General features: G+C 32.9%; 3 protein-coding genes across 9 annotated transcripts; 2 read left to right on the top strand and 1 right to left on the bottom strand.

The window, feature by feature from the left end:
- The first annotated feature begins 360 nt into the window (after positions 1-360).
- Positions 361-9,111, top strand: LOC100748650 (tetratricopeptide repeat protein 28). Of its 4 annotated transcripts, none has more exons than XM_012387421.3 (16): positions 361-519; positions 660-725; positions 1,387-1,644; positions 1,705-2,107; positions 2,187-2,744; positions 2,829-3,124; positions 3,207-3,672; positions 3,761-4,168; positions 4,241-4,618; positions 4,711-5,491; positions 5,572-6,242; positions 6,316-6,818; positions 6,891-7,253; positions 7,336-7,573; positions 7,650-7,868; positions 7,940-9,111. In XM_012387421.3, exons 2-16 carry the CDS (start codon positions 702-704, stop codon positions 8,575-8,577), a joined length of 6,204 nt encoding a protein of 2,067 aa, XP_012242844.1. In that variant the 5' UTR covers positions 361-519; positions 660-701; the 3' UTR covers positions 8,578-9,111. The 4 variants fall into 4 exon arrangements, with proteins under 4 accessions (XP_012242844.1, XP_012242845.1, XP_033177504.1 ...); XM_012387422.3 differs by having other exon boundaries at positions 362-584; XM_033321613.1 differs by lacking the exons at positions 361-519; positions 660-725 and having other exon boundaries at positions 1,393-1,477; positions 1,557-1,644.
- LOC100746265 (peptidyl-tRNA hydrolase 2, mitochondrial) lies at positions 1,721-10,313 on the bottom strand. 2 transcript variants are annotated; one of them, XM_012387427.3, is made up of 5 exons: positions 10,123-10,313; positions 9,952-10,018; positions 9,564-9,743; positions 9,278-9,477; positions 1,721-1,857 (listed from the first exon to the last, which is right to left on the bottom strand). In XM_012387427.3, the coding sequence occupies exons 2-4, from the start codon at positions 9,994-9,996 to the stop codon at positions 9,295-9,297; spliced, it is 408 nt and encodes a 135-aa protein (XP_012242850.1). In that variant the 5' UTR covers positions 9,997-10,018; positions 10,123-10,313; the 3' UTR covers positions 1,721-1,857; positions 9,278-9,294. The 2 variants fall into 2 exon arrangements, with proteins under 2 accessions (XP_012242850.1, XP_003490777.1); XM_003490729.4 differs by having other exon boundaries at positions 9,835-10,018; positions 10,123-10,312.
- A 288-nt stretch (positions 10,314-10,601) lies between these two features.
- On the top strand, positions 10,602-20,009 carry LOC100745865 (myotubularin-related protein 13). Of its 3 annotated transcripts, XM_012387424.3 has the most exons (22): positions 10,602-10,937; positions 11,170-11,310; positions 11,653-11,738; positions 11,808-12,095; positions 12,175-12,394; positions 12,470-12,711; positions 12,791-13,096; positions 13,181-13,358; positions 13,433-13,637; positions 13,725-15,326; positions 15,395-15,588; positions 15,665-16,063; positions 16,137-16,353; positions 16,783-16,984; positions 17,061-17,206; positions 17,281-18,126; positions 18,197-18,344; positions 18,437-18,582; positions 18,661-18,887; positions 18,997-19,203; positions 19,271-19,353; positions 19,428-20,009. In XM_012387424.3, the coding sequence occupies exons 2-22, from the start codon at positions 11,211-11,213 to the stop codon at positions 19,518-19,520; spliced, it is 6,135 nt and encodes a 2,044-aa protein (XP_012242847.1). In that variant the 5' UTR covers positions 10,602-10,937; positions 11,170-11,210; the 3' UTR covers positions 19,521-20,009. The 3 variants fall into 3 exon arrangements, with proteins under 3 accessions (XP_012242847.1, XP_012242849.1, XP_003490773.1); XM_012387426.3 differs by having other exon boundaries at positions 10,602-11,310; positions 15,668-16,063; XM_003490725.4 differs by having other exon boundaries at positions 10,602-11,310.
- Positions 20,010-20,520: the final 511 nt, after the last annotated feature.

Below are 20,520 nucleotides of genomic sequence, written 5' to 3'. Positions count from 1 at the left end.
ATAATTATGATGTATTTTTAGTTGAAAGAAAAGATATTTGTAGTATTTGCAAATAATATATTGTAATAACAATTAATTCAACACAATTACTGATTGTTTACTGCTATTCTCTATACAGAACACTATTTACATTACACAATATTTCTATTCATATAAAACATAATTTTGTAACATAACATAAATTTGTAAAAATAATTTATAAAGTCATATACGTCATATATTATTTCAATAAGTGAATTCTACATTTCTATGCATGTATATACACAGCAGCGTAAATTTATGAGCTATACATGTGGAGTCCAATACACAAAGGTACTTACAAAAGCAGACAGTGCCGGCCCCACTCTGGGCCCAAGGGGGAGCCCGGGGTCACATTCCAAGATGGCTGTGCCTGAGGAATGCAGTGGGTGCCCTCCTAAGACGCCTTCCTCCCTCCTTTTTTATTAATCGAATCAATTCACCTATCCTAGCGAATATTCTGATTACTAAGACGAAATAGTTTATTTCAGCGTGTATCCGGTGAGTGCTGCCTAGATTTGAAAGTAGCATCTTGTAGAAAATAAATCTGAATGAGGGAAAGAAAGGTGGTACAGGAAGACCTAGAAAGGTCTTATACTCTAAAATGTGTGGTCTTATCTAATGAAGCTCCTTTGCTGCAGATAATGCTCATGCAGGAGGATGCTACTTGCTCGTCTTAAGCAATGTCTCATAGGGATATCTCTGAGGTAACAAGATCCTACAGTACAAATATGATGACGAATATTATTATCATATTTTAGAATTAAAATCATTTAATTTTATAAATTTATGTTTTTTATTTTTGTATTCATTATAAAATTTGGTCTGTTGTTTGCAATTTTGATAATAAATTATGTTTATAAGATCATATTGTATATATTTATGGATATATACATAAAAATAAAAAACAACAAAGATTTGTATTAAAAGTGATAAAACAAGTATTATGTTGAATTGTATATTTTTTATACGATAATTTTTTGATGTTTTAATAATTGATATAAAAAAAATAATGAAATTTAAGAATTAAATATTAGATTTCTAAATATGAATGAAAATATTTATTTAAATTTTTTATTTAATAATTATTTCATTAAATCACTTATTTCTATTTATAAAATGAAAATTGATATAAATTAATATTTATGATAATTATATATGTAATAATTAATGTTACCTTATATTAGCTTAATATTACTCAAATAAGTTTAATATTACCTTATATTTTATAATAAATTTTTTATACAATGTTTATAAATAATATTTAATTAACACAATGATAATAACAATATAATTCTGAAATAAATACGTACACATGTATGTGCATAATATATATAAATTATATATATATATATAAATATTTATAAGGTGGAGCCCGAAGGTACGTCGGCCTTGGCTGCTGGATCAAGATCTCTATTTTTAGAGACTGTACGTCGCAGCAATGCAGCATGTCAAAATGGTGATTATGCTCTTGCTGCAAGTTTGTACACAGAAGCTCTTGCTTTGGATCCACTCAGCCATGTGCTATATTCAAACAGGTCAGCTGCCCGGCTCAAAATGGGTTTATTTGCACTTGCTCTTCAGGATGCTGTTAGAGCTACCGAACTTAGCCCTCAATGGCCAAAGGTAATAGCTGCTTTTGTTTGTTACTTTTCAAATAATTAGTAAAACCAATATCTCTATTAGGCATACTACCGTCAAGGAGTAGCCTTACAATGTCTAGGGAGACATGGAGAGGCTCTTGTAGCCTTCAGTACAGGTTTGGCACATGATCCTACCAATTGTCAACTCTTATCTGGTCTTGTGGAAGCATCCTTAAAATCACCATTGCGTACAACACTAGAACCGACATTTCAACAATTACGTGCAATGAAACTTGATGAATCTTCTTTTGTTGTCATTTCTGTTGTTGGCCAAGAACTTCTTGGAGCAGGACAGTATAAGGCAGCAGCTGGTGTATTAGAAGCTGCTCTTACTATTGGTTCTTGTAGCTTAAAATTAAGGGGTTCTGTATTTTCTGCTCTATCTAGTGCATATTGGGCATTAAATTCTTTAGATAAAGCTATCAATTATATGCAACAAGATTTAGGTAAATATTGAAGATAGATAAAATAATATGTATGTATCAATAGAATATTTCTTTGTATTCTGAGTAAAAATATTTTTAGGTGTCGCACGATCTTTAGGAGATACCCAGGGTGAATGTCGAGCTCATGGAAATCTGGGCTCAGCATATTTTAGCAAGGGCAGTTTTAAGGAAGCTTTAACAGCACACAGGTATCAATTGGTTTTAGCTATGAAGTGCAAAGATACTCAGGCTGCAGCATCTGCTTTAACTAGCCTGGGTCACGTTTATACAGCTATTGGTGATTTACCAAATGCACTTGCATCTCATAAACAATGTGTACAATTAGTAAAACAAATGGGAGACCGACTTCAGGAAGCCCGAGAAATAGGAAACGTGGGAGCAGTTTATTTAGCAATGGGAGAATTTGAAAGTGCTGTTGATTGTCATACACAACATTTGAGAATAGCAAGACGTTTAGGAGATCGTGTAGAAGAAGCAAGAGCTTTCAGTAACTTAGGTTCATCTCATCATTATCGAAGAAATTTTGGTCAAGCAATGGCTTATCATGAAAATGTGCTAAGAATAGCTCAAGAACTCGGTGATAGAGCAATAGAAATGAGAGCTTATGCTGGATTAGGTCATGCTGCAAGATGTGCAGGTGAACTTTTTAGAATAAATAATGAGAAACTTAATAAAGAATTAACTTTATTGTAAAATCTCTTTCAAATATATCATTATTTAGGTGATCTTGCACAAGCCAAGCTGTGGCACCAAAGGCAACTTGATGTTGCTTTAGCTACAAAAGATAAAGTTGCTGAAGGACGAGCATGTAGTAATTTAGGAATAGTTTATCAATTACTTGGTGAACATGAAGCAGCACTTAAACTACATCAAGCTCACTTAGGAATTGCTAGATCATTAGGAGATAAAGCTGGTATGGGTAGAGCATATGGAAATATTGGAAATGCTTATAATGCATTAGGTTATTATGAACAGGCTATTAAATATCATAAACAAGAATTAACAATAAGTAAAGAGGTAAATTGTTTAAAATATGCAATGAAAAATTTAATAGCAAATTTATACCATAAAACAATATAAAAGTTGTTGTTTAATATAGGTCAATGATCGTAGTTCAGAAGCTAGCACACATGGAAATTTAGCAGTAGCATATCAAGCTGTACAGGGTCATGAAGCAGCATTAAGACATTACAGAGCTCATTTAGCTATAGCGCGCGAGTTGAAAGATACAGCTGGTGAAGCTTGTGCATTACTCAATCTTGCTAATTGCTTGTCATCTCGTGGCAGATTTGAAGAAGCTGTTCCATATTATGAAAATTATCTTATGTTATCTCAGGAACTACACGATGTTGAAGGAGAAGCTAAAGCATGTCACTTCTTGGGTTATGCTCATTATTGTTTAGGCAATCATCGTGAAGCTGTTAGATATTATGATCAAGACTTAGCATTAGCTAAGGATTTACAGGATAAATCTGGGATGGGAAGAGCTTATTGTAATTTGGGATTAGCACATTTAGCTCTTGAAAATTTAGATACTGCACTAGAATGCCAAAAATACTATTTGGGTAAGAAAATCGTGCATCTGCATATTTATATTTTAAAAATAGCAAAATATACATATACTTAATATTAATAATTTATCTTTCTATATAGCTATTGCACATATGACTAAACATTTAGCTGGAAAATTTCGTGCTTTGGGAAATATTGGTGATTGCCTTTTACGCCTTGGAGAAGCTGAAGAAGCAATAAAAATGCATCAAAGACAATTAAATTTAGCACGACAAGCAAGTGATCGCAGTTTAGAAGCTGCTGCTTATGGAGCTTTAGGTATTGCACATCGGACAATAAAAAATCTTGATAAGGCATTAGGATTTCATACTCAAGAACTAACTTTAAGACAAGAAGCTGGTGATTTACGTGGTGAATGTAGAGCTCATGGAAACTTAGGGGCGGTGCACATGGCACTAAGTCAATATACTCATGCAGTGAAGTGTTATCAGGAACAACTTGAAAGGGCAAAAGAATTAGCAGATTCAGGAGTTGAGGCTCAAGCTTTAGGTGAACTTTATTTATAATGTTTGAACTACTTAAATTTACAGCAATAATGCTCACTATTTTTCTTTTAAACAGGAAATTTAGGAATAGCTAGACTTAATATGGCACATTATGAAGACGCAATTGGATATTTTGAACAACAATTAGCAACTTTAGAACCATTAACTACGGGCACAGCCTTACTAAATAAAGCTAGAGCACTTGGCAATCTAGGCGATTGTTATGAAGCCTTGGGAGATCCAGAAGAAGCTATAAAATGTCATGAGCAACAATTAACAGCTGCTACAAAATTGAAAAGTATAAGAGAACAAGAAAGAGCATATCGAGGTTTAGGTCGAGCTCGGGAAGCAACTGGAAATTTACAAGAAGCTTTAGTTTGTTTTGAGAAAAGACTAGTAGCTGCACATGAAGTTGATAGTCCAGAATCAAGAGGCGCAGCTTATGGAGATTTAGGTAATTAATATGTAAAATATTATACTATAGAATCTATAAATATATTAACTTTTCTTGATGAGTGTTATAAGTTGTTAATATCAATTGTGTAGGTCGAGTACATGCTGCATTAGGTAACCACGAACAAGCTGTTAGTTGTTTATCACATCAACTGGCACTTGCCAGAGGACTTGGAGATAAAGCTGCTGAAGCAGAGGCTGCTAGTGGGTTAGGAGCTGTTCATCTATTAATGGACGATCCAAATTCTGCATTACGACATCATCAATTGGAACTTTCAATTGCTGAAGCTTTAGATGCAGCTGGGTTACAAGCTAGAGCTTGTGCAAACTTAGGTGTAACTCAAGAAGCTTTAGGACAATTTGAAGAAGCAATCAGATTACAAGAACAATCATTAAGTCTTGCAGCAGCAGCTGGTGATCAACCAGCAAGAGCAGCTGCATTTTCCAGTTTAGGTCGACTTCATCATTTATGCGGTGATTTATCACGTGCTTTGAGTTACTTACAATCGGGATTGTCTTTATCTGAAGGATTAGGAAGAAGAGAAGAAGCAGCTAGATTAAGACACAGACTTGGTCTTGTTCATTGGGAAGCTGGAGAAGCAATTATAGCTGTAGAACATTTAGAGAAAGCAGCAAATTTATTAGAATCATTAGATGGAATTACTTCAACCCTTACCTGTGGACAACCAAACAAATCTGAGTTATTATCAGAAACGTACAGAATGTTACAAAAAGTACTGATCAGTTTAAATAGAGCTGAAGAAGCTCTGAATTGGGCAGAAAGATCGAGACGAAGTAAAAGTAATTGTTTAGATGATGCTGCGCATTATTCCGAAATTATCGATAGACAACGTGGAGTTATTTTATATTATAGGTAATTTAAATTTATTAATAAATAGTGTGAACAAATTGTAATTCCATAAAACGGCTAGTAAATGTCAAATAACGTTTCAGTGAAGTAGGGTGTGAATTACATGCTTGGTGCTTAGCTCCTGGTCGGGGACTATTACGATTTCATTCTACTAGTTTGGATGATGGTATAGGATTAGAGAAGCGAGTTCTGCAGGCACGAGAAGCTCTTTTAGACGAAACAAGTGAACTTGTTGAAGAAACAAAAATACCATCGAGAGGACATCATCTCAATGCTAGTTCATACAGTTTGAGCAGTCTGTTTAGTGTGGGTTCAATTAGTTCACGAGCAGGAAGTGCTCGATGGGGACGAGGAACCAAAGGACCAACATGGCAATCACCATTACCAATTCAAGTACTTTACGATTTACTTTTAGCACCTTTTGAAGATCTTTTACCACCAGCAAGGAAGGAACTAATTATGGTAGTGGAGAAGTCTTTATATTTGGCACCACTTCCAGCTTTACAATCAAACCCTGGAGAAGATTATCTATGTGAAAGATTTTCTTTATTAGTAGTACCATCGCTTGCAGCTTTAAAAAAGCGATCAAAGACTCCTATGCCAGAAGGAGGTGCAACGGTAGCTGCATTAGTTGCAGGAAATCCTGTGCTTCCTGAAGAAATCAGGGAAGAATATAGATGGTCAGAAAGTGTTGCTTCTACTGAAACAGAATCTGAGATTGTTGCTGAATTATTAGAAGCCCGTGCTTTAACTGGTAGGTATCATTACGAATTTAAATAAATTAAAGAAAATTATAAATAAATAATCTTTTTAATCTTTACTAATAGGGATAGAAGCAACGAGGTCGACTGTTTTAAGGTCTTTACCTGATGCAGAATGTGTACATTTAACAGTACCAGTTTTCTGGAATTCTGCCAGTTTAGCATTAACTGCAGATCCTTGTGAAGATCCATCTGTAAAACCAGAATACTTGCTAAGCTATTCAGATATTACAAAACTAAGAATAGCTGCCCGTTTAGTTGTAATATCTAGTGGCCATGGTTGGAATAGTACAGAAAATACAACTGCTACATCAGATGGCGTACAAAATTTAGCCAAAGCTTTATTAAATGCAGGAGCACAATGTGTACTTATAGGAATGTGGGCAGTTCCACCTACAGCTGGTAGTATATTATTACGAGCATTCTATAGTGCTATGTTACAAGGTGCTAGAGCATCAAGAGCATTGGCAGAAGCTATGCAAACAGTTCAACATACAAGACATTTCGCACATCCTGCAAATTGGGCTGGTTGGTTACTTATTGGAGGAGATGCAAGATTGTCAAACAAGGTATAAATCTTAAAAAATTTATTAAATTTAATAATTCATATGTAAATGATAGTTCATGAAATATACATTTAGGTTGCTTTAATGGGACAAGCACTGGCTGAATTATTACGCGGTGGTCCTGAACAAAGTCGTGATGCATTACGTGTAACACTTCATTTAGTAGAAAAATCATTACAACGAATACATCGTGGACAAAAAAATGCTATGTACACAACTCAGCGTAGTATTGAAAATAAAGTGGGTGCAGCCACTGGTTGGCGAGAACTTTTAATGTCAGTAGGTTTTAGATTTGAACCTGCTGGAAATGGAATACCATCCTCTGTATTTTTCCCACAAAGTGATCCAGAAGAAAGATTAACAAGATGTAGTGCAAGTTTGCAGGCATTATTGGGATTGGGACCATCGTCATTACATGCTCTTGCTAGGTTGTTGCAGGTAGTAAATAAATCTGTATATTCTGACATTGCTACTTGTAAAAGTTAATAATCTATTATATTAAAGGAAATTTTTATTGTAGGCACCAGAAGCAGCAGAGGATGTTATTGCTGCAATGAGAAGAGCTACATGTGCGACGGAAGGTCAAGAAGTCACATTACCAGTACAAGTATGGAGAGCATCAGGATCTCATGAATTATTTGCAAGTCTAGGTTTTGATCTCATGGAAGTTGGTCAATCAGAAGTTACATTGAGAACAGGAAAACAAGCATCACGGAGAGCTGTTCAATTTGCTCTTCAAGCTCTTCTAGCTTTATTTGGTAAGTCTAAACTGGTCATGTGTGTATAATAAATAAAAATAAAAATATGTCATTTAAATTATAATTATGTTCTTAGATACACAAGAAGCACCTAAAAGTTTGACTTTAGATTCTAGTAGTTCAATGGAAAGTCTAGCTTCTGTTGCTCATATTGAAAAAAATGTCATAGAACGACCTAGATTAGGAGGTGCATTTGCAAATTACGTTCGACATCGAGGTGAACCTGATGGTAAAACTATGGAACCACCAAATGTCCCAATTCCTACATCACGACAACCATGTCAAAATAGTGGAGGTATAAATAACTTAGACTAAAATTTAGATAAGTATTGAATATAAAATTGTAATCATATGTATGTTTTGTAGGTGAATCGGATGTTGCTTTCACTCCTAGTCCTCCTGTAGCACTCAATTTAAATCATCAAACACGTATCAGAAATCTTTATCCCGATCAAAGCTTAAGACCAGGGTCTAGTTCAAGTAGTTCAGTAACAGATTGGGATAACGGTCATGCAACAGTTCTAAGGCGACAACCATTACCACCTTTACCAGCAACAGTACTAGAAAGATTAAGTGTTCGAACAGAAATTGGATCTAATTCTCCAAGAAAGCCTCGTCATCCTACAACAACTGAAGATATTTGTTCTCAGACTGACTCTGCACAACCTGCAGAAACACATAATCAAAATTTAAGAAACGTAGCCACGTCCCTCACAAGTTTAACACGTGAATTAACGCCTACGATTTCAGATGTATATCACGAGCGAAATTTAGGATTAGGATTGGCACCATCTTTATCAAAATTATTAGAAGAAGTAGGTTCTGTGACTGGAAATGAAGAAAATCAATCAACACGAACGAATCATAATCAGACTCAAAATTGGATGCAAAATGAAGAATTATGTCGAAGAGATGAAGCTGATGGCAGATCCATTGCTGAGTCACAATGTAGTGCTACCAGCTCTAACAAAATACATCGAAAAGCACCTCCCCCTCCAGTGTAGATTATTTATATACTATTTATAAGCACTAAATGATATTTTAAATGAAAATAATAGCACGAGGTACCAAAGAATGGAAGATATTTTATTGGAAACAAATTTCTTAATATTTTGTGATTTGAGCTGGGAATAATTTACGGTGATTGCTTATTTTGTTGCAATATGACTCTAATTATGCACTTTTTACATAATATATTTTCCAATACAAATATCAGTAAATGCCATTTGCTTACACTGATAAAATTCGATATTAACAAGATACTGTATACAACGGCACCTAATGCTATACTCGTGTTTCTTAATGCAAAAGTGTATTATATTAGCATAAAAATGAACATTGTTCATGTATGTTATATTTAAATTTATTAAATGAAATTTATTATTATATATAAAATGCGACCAATGACTGAAGTAATGTTTCAATTTAATAACATATTTAAATTTGTATAAAGTATTGAACTAAAAGTTTGTACTTTTTCATTTTTGATAAATATATTGATGCATTTTTTAATGGGATGCATCATTTTATAAAAATTATGTGCATATATTTATACTTATATCATCAACAAAATATGAAATTGCTGTATTTAATTATCTTTTAGCATATGAATAAAAATCTAATAATGAAATTAGTAAATCATGAAGAACTGAATTTAAAAAAATATAAAAATACACTTAAAAATTAGATAAAAAATTAAGATACCTTTATTTTGTTCATTATTAAAACAATTTTAAATGACCAGTTACATTATCTATCATTTGAGCTGGACCTGGACCAATAGCACATACTGTTTTACTTCCTGGCTTTACTTGTGTGTGTCCAGCATCCTGTATTATATTTGCCAAAAGTCCTACAGTTCTAGCTTGTTTTGCTATTTCTTTCAAAGCATTCTCGCTATCCACCTAAGCATTTTTTTATTTACCAATAAGGATTTAACTTAAAGCAAATAATATTACATGTGAAATATATGTATAAGAAGTATATATACCTTAAGAGTAATTTTAGCTTGGCCACACTTTTCCCAAGCATATAAAAATTCAGGATACTTTGTGGCTGCCTTATAAGCTGCAACAGCAGCATGAGCACATTGTGCTGCAATTTTTCCTTTTCCCATTTTTAAATCAGTTCTAATAACTAAAACAAGCTTGTAATTATCTGCATACATTTGCTGAAAATAAAAACTATTATTTTTATTTGTGTATTTATTAGATTAATTATAAAAAAATATAAATATATATACAAATTTTAATTTTACTTACCATATAATTTAAAGTTTCATTGCAATTATCATTAGAAGATTGCAATTTTTTTCTATTTATTACTGCTATTATTTTATATAAAGAATAACCTATTATTGCTGAAATTATAAATCCTACCTTTGCATCTGTAACGGTTTGCAAAAGTATTTGAGTAATATTCATCTTACTAAAATTTAGTAAAATTCTGTAACATTAAAACATATTCAATCACACTATTAAAATTTATTTAATTCGTCATAAAGAATTTAATTTTTAAAAATAAATTAGATATAAAAGATAGATATTTACATCAAAGTAATTTTACGAAACGTATATATTCTTAGATTAACTTTTACTTTTGATATAAGCAAAACTTATATTGTTCCATGTGACAACTTCTATAAGGTTAGGTATCATTTAAACATATACAATATAAATGTACATAGTACATCATACACATATAACTCTGATAGAAATTAATAATCTTTAAGTATAATTTGAGACATAAAGTATTATATTAAATTTAATTTTAACTCGTTTTTAAAGATATATAAAGTAACATATTTTTTAAATATCTACAATAAATTTTGAAAGAAAGTAATACAATATATGCATACACATATGCATGTGTAGAAATTTATATAACAATTTTTAATTAAATTAAAGAACATTCAGATTCATTTTTCTATTCAAAATATAAAATTATTTGATAAATTTAAAGAAGACATTATTATATACATATAGGGGTGTTATACATGTAACTGTTATGCAATAATTTCACTATGAACGCGCTATAAAGTAGCATGAAAGTAGCGCCTCTAATAATGCGAATGTTTTCAGATTTAAAGTATTCTCAGTGACCCAAGCAGAAGACAAAAAAAGTAAAATTAAATGGGAATTATAGCGCATTCGTCTCTTCGTTTGTATATCTGTGGCGCGTTTTGGTTCATACGCGGTTCAACAAACACCCAATGTGGCGCTTGAGTTTGGAAGGTTATGGATTAAAGCTTCGGGGTGTGGCATCATATTGTGTTTTATAAAATAAATAGAATATTGTATGCTCTTGTGATGACGGGTGAATTCATTTTCTAAACGTAACGAATGTGAAGTATCTCCTTTCAACGGTGCGTGCGATGCCTACAACATTTCAACCACCGCTTGAAATTTGTTTTTCGAGAAAATTTTTTAAATGTATTTACAACGATATCACGTTTTTGGTGCTTTACTCTGAAATTTGTGTTGTTTGAATGAAAAAATATAAATTCAAAAATGTTTATCATATTTTTCAATTAATTTGCATATTGATGCATATTTATGTGTAACGTTGACACAAGGTAGTTGATTGTTGCTTGATAGGATACGGTCCATGAAATCACGTGTATTAAAATCTACGTGGGATGTTGGGCGCTATCACCCCCACGAACCCCCACGAGTATACCGAAATGTCTCGGTTAGCCGACTACTTTGTTGTGGTCGGCTACGACCACGAAAAAGAGAGTAAGTTTTTATTTTTAACGAAAGTAAAAATATATCGATATTTTTATATACATGATTGTCAAACATTTAAGGTGTGTAACAATAAGTAATCTTAGCAAGTAAGCTTGTATAATAAAGTATATACACACACATATATATATATATTTTGTATATCTTCAATAGCATAAATATTTAAAGATATTTACAGTAAATAATTTTTATTTGTGTGTTACGAATTATTGAAGTATTATTAATATTTTATATTGTTTAAGAAATTTAAATATTTGTACTACAAAGATATAATTTATCAAAGTACAATAACAAAAAAGTTGATATAATATGTAATTTTATTTATGTTTATAGGAGGGGGTATAAGTAATGGAATCATTTTACAAAGGTTTCCAGAAAAGGATTGGCCAGATACACCATTTATAGAAGGAATAGAATGGGTAAGACTTTTCTTTATTACATTTTTATTTCTTATAACTAATCTTTTCTCAATTAATTTTATTTTATAGTTTTGTCAACCACAGGGATGGGCTTTATCTACAGAAAGACAAGAACCACGATTTTTTGTATCTATTTTAACTGATATTGATGCAAATCGTCATTATTGTGCTTGTATGTGTTTCAATGAAACAGTGTCTATATTGCCAAGTAAGCCTGTAGATGAAGAAGAAGATCCTGTAGATGGTGATAGTCGTTCCTTGGTTAGAACAATACCCACAATAGCACATCACAGCATTATGTATGCACCTAAATGTCTGGTGCTGGTTTCCAGACTTGATTACATTGAAACTTTCAGAGTATGTGACATTTTGCCTAGTTTGAGACTATGATCATATTTCTATATGTAACAATAATATTTTTATATTGTTGCTTCAGAATTGCCTTGGTATTATATACACAGTATATGTAGAAAATCTCGGAATACCATTAGAAACTTTGGTAGGAAACATATTAGGTTGTATACAAGTACCACCTGCTGGTGGACCACAAGTAAGATTTAGCATTGGTGCAGGTGATCGTCAAGCACTTCAGCCTCCAATTAGTCCTTCCCTTCCAATAACACACAGTAGTGTAAATCTTTTATTTCAACAACTAGGTAAGTGTAAAACAGCTATTATTACAAATATGTTCTTGTTTATACTTTTTATTAAAATATAGTTATATTTTATAGGAATTCGTAATGTACTAGTATTGTTCTGTGCTGTTATGACAGAACATAAAATACTTTTTCATTCTGCAAGTTATTCACGATTAACTGAAGGATGTCGTGCGCTTACTGCACTAATGTATCCATTTAGATACACGCATGTTTACATTCCTCTTCTACCAGCAGCTTTAGTTGAAGTACTCAGTACACCTACTCCATTTATCATGGGTGTACATAGTTCATTGAAACATGAAGTTGCAGAACTTGTAAGATGTTCAATAGAATTATATAATATGTTTTATTTTATTATAACGATTTTTTATTAAATGTTAAATTCTTTTGCAGATGGATGTAATAGTCGCTGATTTGGATGGAGGTTCTATTATGGTTCCAGATGGAGTAGCACTTCCATTACTTCCAGAACCACTTCTATCACAAACACAAGATGCATTATCTTTAGTATTACAACCAGAATTAGCTTGTGCAGATTATGCTTTTCCACCACTTGCAACAAGAGCTCCTCACTCTCCTATGTTAGATAAAGAATTACGGGCAGTTTTTATGAGAACTTTTGCTCAATTATTGCAAGGATATAGGAGCTGCCTGACATTAATAAGAATTCATCCAAAGCCTGTCATAACATTTCATAAGGTCTTTATATTATTATTGGTTCTATCCACTTTATAGTGTTTAAAGATAAAAGGGAAACATATAAATTGTATTTCTTATTTCTAGGCAGCTTTTCTTGGAGAACGTGGCTTAACGGATTGTGACTTTACAACCAGAGTTCTGGATTGCATGTTTTTTACTTCCTTTATTGCAGAAAGGGGACCACCGTGGAGGCCTTGTGATGTGTGGGATGAATTGTATAATAATTTAAGTGATCAGTTAAAACAAGAAGCACAAGATCATAGTAAGTAACAGTAACAAAACATATAATTAATAATGATAAAGTATTATATACAATAAATATCATTTCGATATTAGGGCTTATTTTAACACATATTCAAGAATTAGCACAACAATTGTACACAAATGAAAATCCAAATCCTCAACCATATGTACAAAAAATTTTAAAACCACCTGAAGGAGCATTTGCTAGGATACATCAGCCGCTTTTACCGCGCATTAATCCAGAACAAGTTCAAGCAATTATAGATGAGGGTCTTGCCAAAAATAATCTTAAAGTTAGGTTAGTATTAGAAATAATATTGATATATTTTTACATATGTAACATGACTATGATATTTTATACTTATATTGAACATTTTGTGTATAGATTATCGTCATTAAGGCCATCACAGCCTCGTATTGTACCTATGGGTCCACATATTTCATTTGTTCATGATACTAGACATTTGGTTAGCAATTCTGCACGTAGACTGGAAGTTCTGCGTAACTGTATAAATTGTATATTTGAGAATAAAATATCTGATGCCCGTAAAACGTTCCCAGCTGTTTTAAGAGCTTTGAAAAGCAAAGCTGCTCGTTTAGCGCTTTGCATGGAATTATCACAGCATGTTGTTGGAAACAAAGCCATGCTAGAACATCAACAATTTGATCTTGTAGTCCGGTTAATGAATTGTGCATTGCAAGATGATTCATCCATGGATGAGCATGGAGTTGCTGCTGCACTTCTTCCCCTTGCTACAGCATTTTGTAGAAAACTTTGCACAGGAGTAATTCAATTTGCTTACACCTGTATTCAAGAACATCCTGTATGGCAAAATCAACAATTTTGGGAAGATGCTTTTTATTTGGACGTTCAAAAAGATATTAAACGTTTATATCTCCCTGGTGAAAATTCTCCACCACGGCTTATAAATGATGGTATCTTAAGTCCTATTAGTCCACGTGATGGCAAGGAATTTCCATTTCGCGATCGGTATTCAATTTATCAAATTCAAGAACCATCGGCTCTTGAAATAGCTGCTGAACAAATGAGGATTTGGCCAACAATAGATCCAGAGAAACAAAAGGAACTTACTGCAAGTGAAGAAAGTACCATGTATAGTCAAGCAATTCATTATGCAAATAGGATGGTTTATTTATTGGTTCCGTTAGATATAGGGGCAAAGACTCATCGTCAAGATAATATTTATGATGATGAAAGAGCAAGTAATAGTATTACAAATAGTGTAGCAAGCGATAGTGGTGATGCAGAGTCTGGTTTTGAAGAAACTGATCCCGGAGAAACTGGTAGTGCTGTTATTCGAATGGTGTCACGATTTGTAGATCGTGTTTGTACTGAAGGAGGTGTAAGTGCTGAACATGTTAGATGCCTACATCAAATGGTTCCTGGTGTTGTTCATATGCATATTGAAACTCTTGAAGCTATACATAGAGAAAGCAAAAGATTACCTCCTATTCAGAAACCTAAAATTTTGACACCTAATATGTTACCTGGTGAAGAAGTTATTATGGATGGTTTGCGTGTTTATCTTTTACCAGATGGGAGGGAAGAGAGTTCTGCAGGGTTACCAAAGATACCACCACTCTTACCAGCAGAAGGCGCAATTTTCCTTACTAATTATAGAATTGTATTTAAAGGAATACCTTGTGATCCATTTGCTTGTGAACAATTAGTAGTTCGTGCTTTTCCTGTAACATCCTTAACTAAAGAGAAACGAGTTGCGGTGCAACATTTAGCACATTTAGATCAATGTTTACAAGAAGGTCTTCAGTTGCGATCATGTACTTTTCAATTGATAAAGTTAGCCTTCGATGAAGAAGTTACACCTGAGAATATTGAGACTTTAAGAAAATTAGTTCATAAAGCTCGGTATCCACCACACATTTTTCATCATTTTGCTTTCAATGGACAAGTATTAGTTACTCAGACTGCACATCACAAAGGAAAAGAAAAGAATGCTACTCTTAAGTAAGTAATTTCTTATTTAACTTTTTTTATGTTTATCATTTATCACAATAAAATGATTTTTCTTTTAGAGGGTTTGCTAAGAAAACACTTTTAAAGACTGCACGTAAAGCTGGTTTTAAACCAAAGCAGTCATCTAAAAGACAAAAATACGTCTTGCCAAATATGAACATGATTACTAATAATAAGTACATGACATCACCTGGTCGAATGAGTTTACCAGTTACAGATAATAATGATTTAAGTCATGATGACGATCTTAGTGGTAAGTTAAACGTTTAATATTTCTGATATTCCAATAATTCTCAGTCTATTTACCATTTTATATACCATCCTTACAGTAGATGATTTTGAAATTCCTGGTATTGTAACTCAACCACCAACTGATGCTAAAACCTTAGAACGATTATCGGAACGTAGTTATGTCAGAGATTGGTATCGATTAGGATTGTATTCAAATGGGCCACACAATAATCGTAGAAATGAACCATTTCGATTATCTTCTGTGAATTGTGCCTATATGATTTGCAGAAGTTATCCTGCACTTCTTATAGTTCCCTCATCAGTATCAGATGAAAGTATTCGTAGATTCTGTCGACTTTATAGACATAATAGAATACCTGCTGTCACATGGAGGCACCCAAGAACAAAAGCACTTTTAATTAGAGGTGCTGGTTATCATGGGAAAGGTGTCATGGGTATGCTGAAAGCTCATCCAGCATCTGCTGGTAATTTAAAAGGTATCTGTTAAGAAAGTGTTTTGAAATGTGTAATTTTTTATAATATTCTTAAATATTTGTTTTATATTCTTAGCAACATCATCAGAAACCACATCATCTTTAGAGCAAGAAAAATATATTATGGCTCTTGTAGCTGCTACTCCGTTATCTGCGCTAAGACAAGGTTCTGCATGGGGAATGTCTGATAGTTCTCTTAGTATTGATTCTTTATTGTTAGCTGCTGAAGATCGCAATGCTACACCCGAACAATCACGACGAAATCCATTTAATAAAGCTATTGGAACATTAAGGTATATACATATATAGCTTTGGGGTCACACTATAGCGTTAAAAACCAAACCCCACTGTGGCGGAAGGTTGTCGCTGCCAGATGAAAAGAGAGTTGCGTTTCGTCCCGGGACTACCGATGGACTGGTCAGTAAGACTATGCCCGGTAGTCCCTGCCTTACACGTACAGGGAGTCTCGCTAGGTGCGGTATTTGTATCATTCGCTCGTATATTCGATCGCTAGCGAGATAGACAAACTCGTTGTTGTCGTAGCCCTCTGGTGTTGACGGTTGGTACCCGCGGATCGCCCGGGAGGTGTTGTGCCGCGTTGATGCCTCGACCTATCGGCGTCCTATTGATACCGATCCGCTACACATATATATACCTTTTAATTAAAATTTTATGAAATCAATAAAAGATTGGTTAATTAATATATGTGTTATTTTTTACAGTTCATCAGGAGGTAAAGGACCTAAGAATTTTGGTCGTTGGGGTTCATTAAAAGATAAGAGACATAATTCCCAAGTCTCTTTAACTTCAGTTCATCAACGTGGAACTGTTAGACATTCTGCAGATTCAGACAGTGGTACTGAATGCGTTCATACTTTCCAACGTGCTGCATTATATATTCTTGGTGAAAAAGCTCATATGAAAGTAAGATAATTTTAAATTAAATTTTTTTAGTTGCATATGATGTAATTTCACAAAATTAATCGTTTGAATGCAATAGGGTGTTAAAGCGGAATCAGCACCAAAAACAGACTTTATCCCAGTGGAATATTACGATGTAAGACATACCAAAGCTGCATTTAAGAAACTTATGCGAGCATGTGTTCCTAGCTCTCCAAATGTAGAACCTGACCAAAGTTTTTATAAGTATGTATAATCTATTTAGAGAAAATATGATTTCATTAGATATAATTTCTGATAAATAATATTCGAAATTTTAGATTAATTGAAAGTTCAGAATGGTTACAACAACTTCAAAATTTAATGCAATTAGCTGGTGCTGTAATAGATTTAATGGATGTTCAAGGCTCATCAGTAGCTGTTTGTTTAGAGGAAGGTTGGGATACCACAGCAACAGTGTGTTCTGTTGCTCAAGTATGTCTTGACCCACACTATAGAACTATCGAGGGTTTTCGAACTTTAATCGAGAAGGAATGGCTTGGATTCGGACATAGATTTGGGCACAGAAGTAATCTTGCAGCAAATTCTCAAACAACAAATTTTACGCCCACTTTTCTTCAATTTCTTGATATAGTGCATCAAATTCAAAAGCAATTTCCATTAGCATTTGAATTCAACGAATATTACCTAAAATTCTTAGCATATCATTCGGTTTCTTGCCGTTTTCGTACATTTTTATTGGACTGCGAATTCGATAGAGTGGAATGTGGCATTACTGCTGTTGAAGACAAAAGGGGATCATTGACAAGTCATCATAAAGGTGTAGATACAGGTAGTGATGACGAAACAATTTATCCTGGAGGTAGATTAGCAGGGACAAATACAGGATGCAATCTCGGTCAAAGCATATTTGATTACATCGAAAAACAACACGCACGGTGTCCCTTGTTTTATAATTTCATGTATACTCCCAATACTGAAAACATGGTATTAAGACCCGTATCGCATTTGCCAAATCTTGATATTTGGCAATATTATTTAGAAGAAGAACTGGCTCATGGACCTGCATATGACTTAGAAGTATTACAACAAGATTCCCAACAAGAAGAAGAAGCAGAAGCTGCTGATGGTGTAGTTAAAAGTAATCGCAAAGTAGTTACACAAGGGTAAGATTAAATTTATGTTATATTTTCCTTCCTTTTCGAATTATACTATTTATATTATGATGTATTATAGGTATGATGGTGTAAGTTCAATGGTACCCGATCAATTTTCTCATCTTTTAGAAGAGATACATAGATTAGAAACTGAATTGGGTCATTTACCTCAAAAATGGAAAGTTCTTTGGGACAAACTTGAACTGCCAAATACAGATTCACTTGCTGTTAGTAACAAACACTGTAACTATTTAAAAATGATGTACTCATCTATGGATATATGATGTAAAAATGATAACATCTTTTATTCTATAAATAGAGACACGCATCATTTAGCACTGCATTAGTCAGATATCACGGTCGATTGATTCATAAACGTTCTACATTAGAACTACTTTTAAGAGGCAAACTTGCTAGTGGAAGTACTTCTGGAAATGATGGTTCCGTTTATGCACATCCCCATAGGTAATTTTTATAATCATAAAGCTTTCTTTAAAATGAAATAACTGAATGCTGAATAACTTTACATTCTCGTTTTTAAAGGTTTGAACGATTAGATTCAGCTACACCAACTCACTGTGATGCTTGTTCTGGCGTATTGTGGGGGCCAGTAAAAGCTGGTTTACGATGTGTAGACTGTGGCCATGTATGTCATGACAAGTGTGCTGATGCAGTACCAAAAAATTGTACAAAATATAAGGCAGTAACTGATAATTTACAAACACATACACTTACGCGAAGTGGTGGTGATAATGGAAGCGTAAATTCAAGTACGAATATTACATTATGGCTTTATAAACTTTTCTTGTAAACTATGATTATATGATTGAGCAATGTTATGTATTATTTTATTTAATGATATTAACAATTCACATCTAGGTGTTACTACAATACAAACCTCTTCACAACAATATTACGAACAATTCTCTAGTAATGTTGCTGAAAATAGAACTCATGAAGGTTACCTTTATAAACGAGGTGCTTTGCTTAAAGGCTGGAAACAGAGGTGGTTCGTATTAGATTCTATAAAACATCAACTAAGGTATTATGATGCCATGGAAGATTCTCATTGTAAAGGATATATAGGTATGTAGAAAATAATTCAAAATTGGAATGCTACAGTATAAATTTATAAATATTTATAATTTTACAGATCTAGCTGAAGTAGTTTCTGTAACTCCAGCTCAACCAATGCCAGGGCCACCAAAGAAAACAGATGATAAATCATTCTTTGATGTAAATGTCTCATTTTGTATCATTTATTATATTTTCAAAAATGAAATTTCTATTATATGTCTTTATATTTGCAGCTTCGTACAAACAGACGAACATATAACTTTTGTGCTGGCGACGCAGCAACTGCGCAAGAATGGATTGAGAAAGTCCAAGCGTGCTTACAATAGCTTGATTATAACTCTAATTTAAATTGTGCAAGTGACTGATAGATTAAAACAGATTTTAATTTTGTTACATACAATTGTATAGTCTAATAGTACGTATTATAGACTGCAGTAATTTGCTTTAAATATTTTGAATCCAACAATCGTTGGAATGAACAGTATCATAAATTGAATGTGATGTACTCATATCCTTGACATAGCATTATTATATAAATGTATATTGTAACTATATATAATTACGTTAAGTTTTAATTATTTCAGCTGGAAGATAAAAGATCATAACATACTCAATTAAACGTTACATTTTTTATTTTGTTTATTATGTTTTTAATTTTAGATGGATATATATAGAACAGAAAATATGTTAAAATATTAGATGAAGTACCTATTCTGCGAATTATTGTTAGTATAATTACAGTTATAATTGGAAAAGTTACGACCTTGCTTGTTAAAGAATAGAACGCGAATTAAAATAAGGGCATGTTTTTTTTTTTAAATCTCATGTAGTATTTGTTTAGTAATTCTGCTATGTTTATTAGTAAAATTAAAAGAAGTCCCTATATCTTTAATTTTTAGTTGAAATTATTCTCGCATTTATAGCACTTTTTATATGAAATATATAATCTTTTTTATGCTCGCGTTGCACATACCACGAATAGATTTTCAGATAAACGGAATGTTTAAATTTAATAAAAGAAACAAATTACGTACTTGCAATTCATTTGATACTTTGTTCATATTGTTATGAATTTTAAATATATATTCAAAAGTAGTGTTTCAAATTTTGTAATAATGGGGATTAAAATAAAAATTGCTTCATATTTATTAAAGCGTCTTTGTTCGAAGAACAACTTACTTTTATTTCAAATTTATACATTTTCCAAATAAAAAATCAATTTATAATCTATTAGTTCTCGTTACATACAGAAAAAGTAAAGTCGTTACTTATATACAAGGTAGTCTATGGTTTAAGACTATCGGATGAAACCACGCCGCGTACATA

This window comes from Bombus impatiens, unplaced genomic scaffold (assembly GCF_000188095.3).
Source record: "Bombus impatiens unplaced genomic scaffold, BIMP_2.2 scf_0474, whole genome shotgun sequence".
In the NCBI taxonomy this organism is placed as follows: Eukaryota; Metazoa; Arthropoda; class Insecta; order Hymenoptera; family Apidae; genus Bombus; species Bombus impatiens.
The sequence above is the reverse complement of the archived record's forward strand: the minus strand, read 5'-3'. Positions and strand labels throughout refer to the sequence as shown.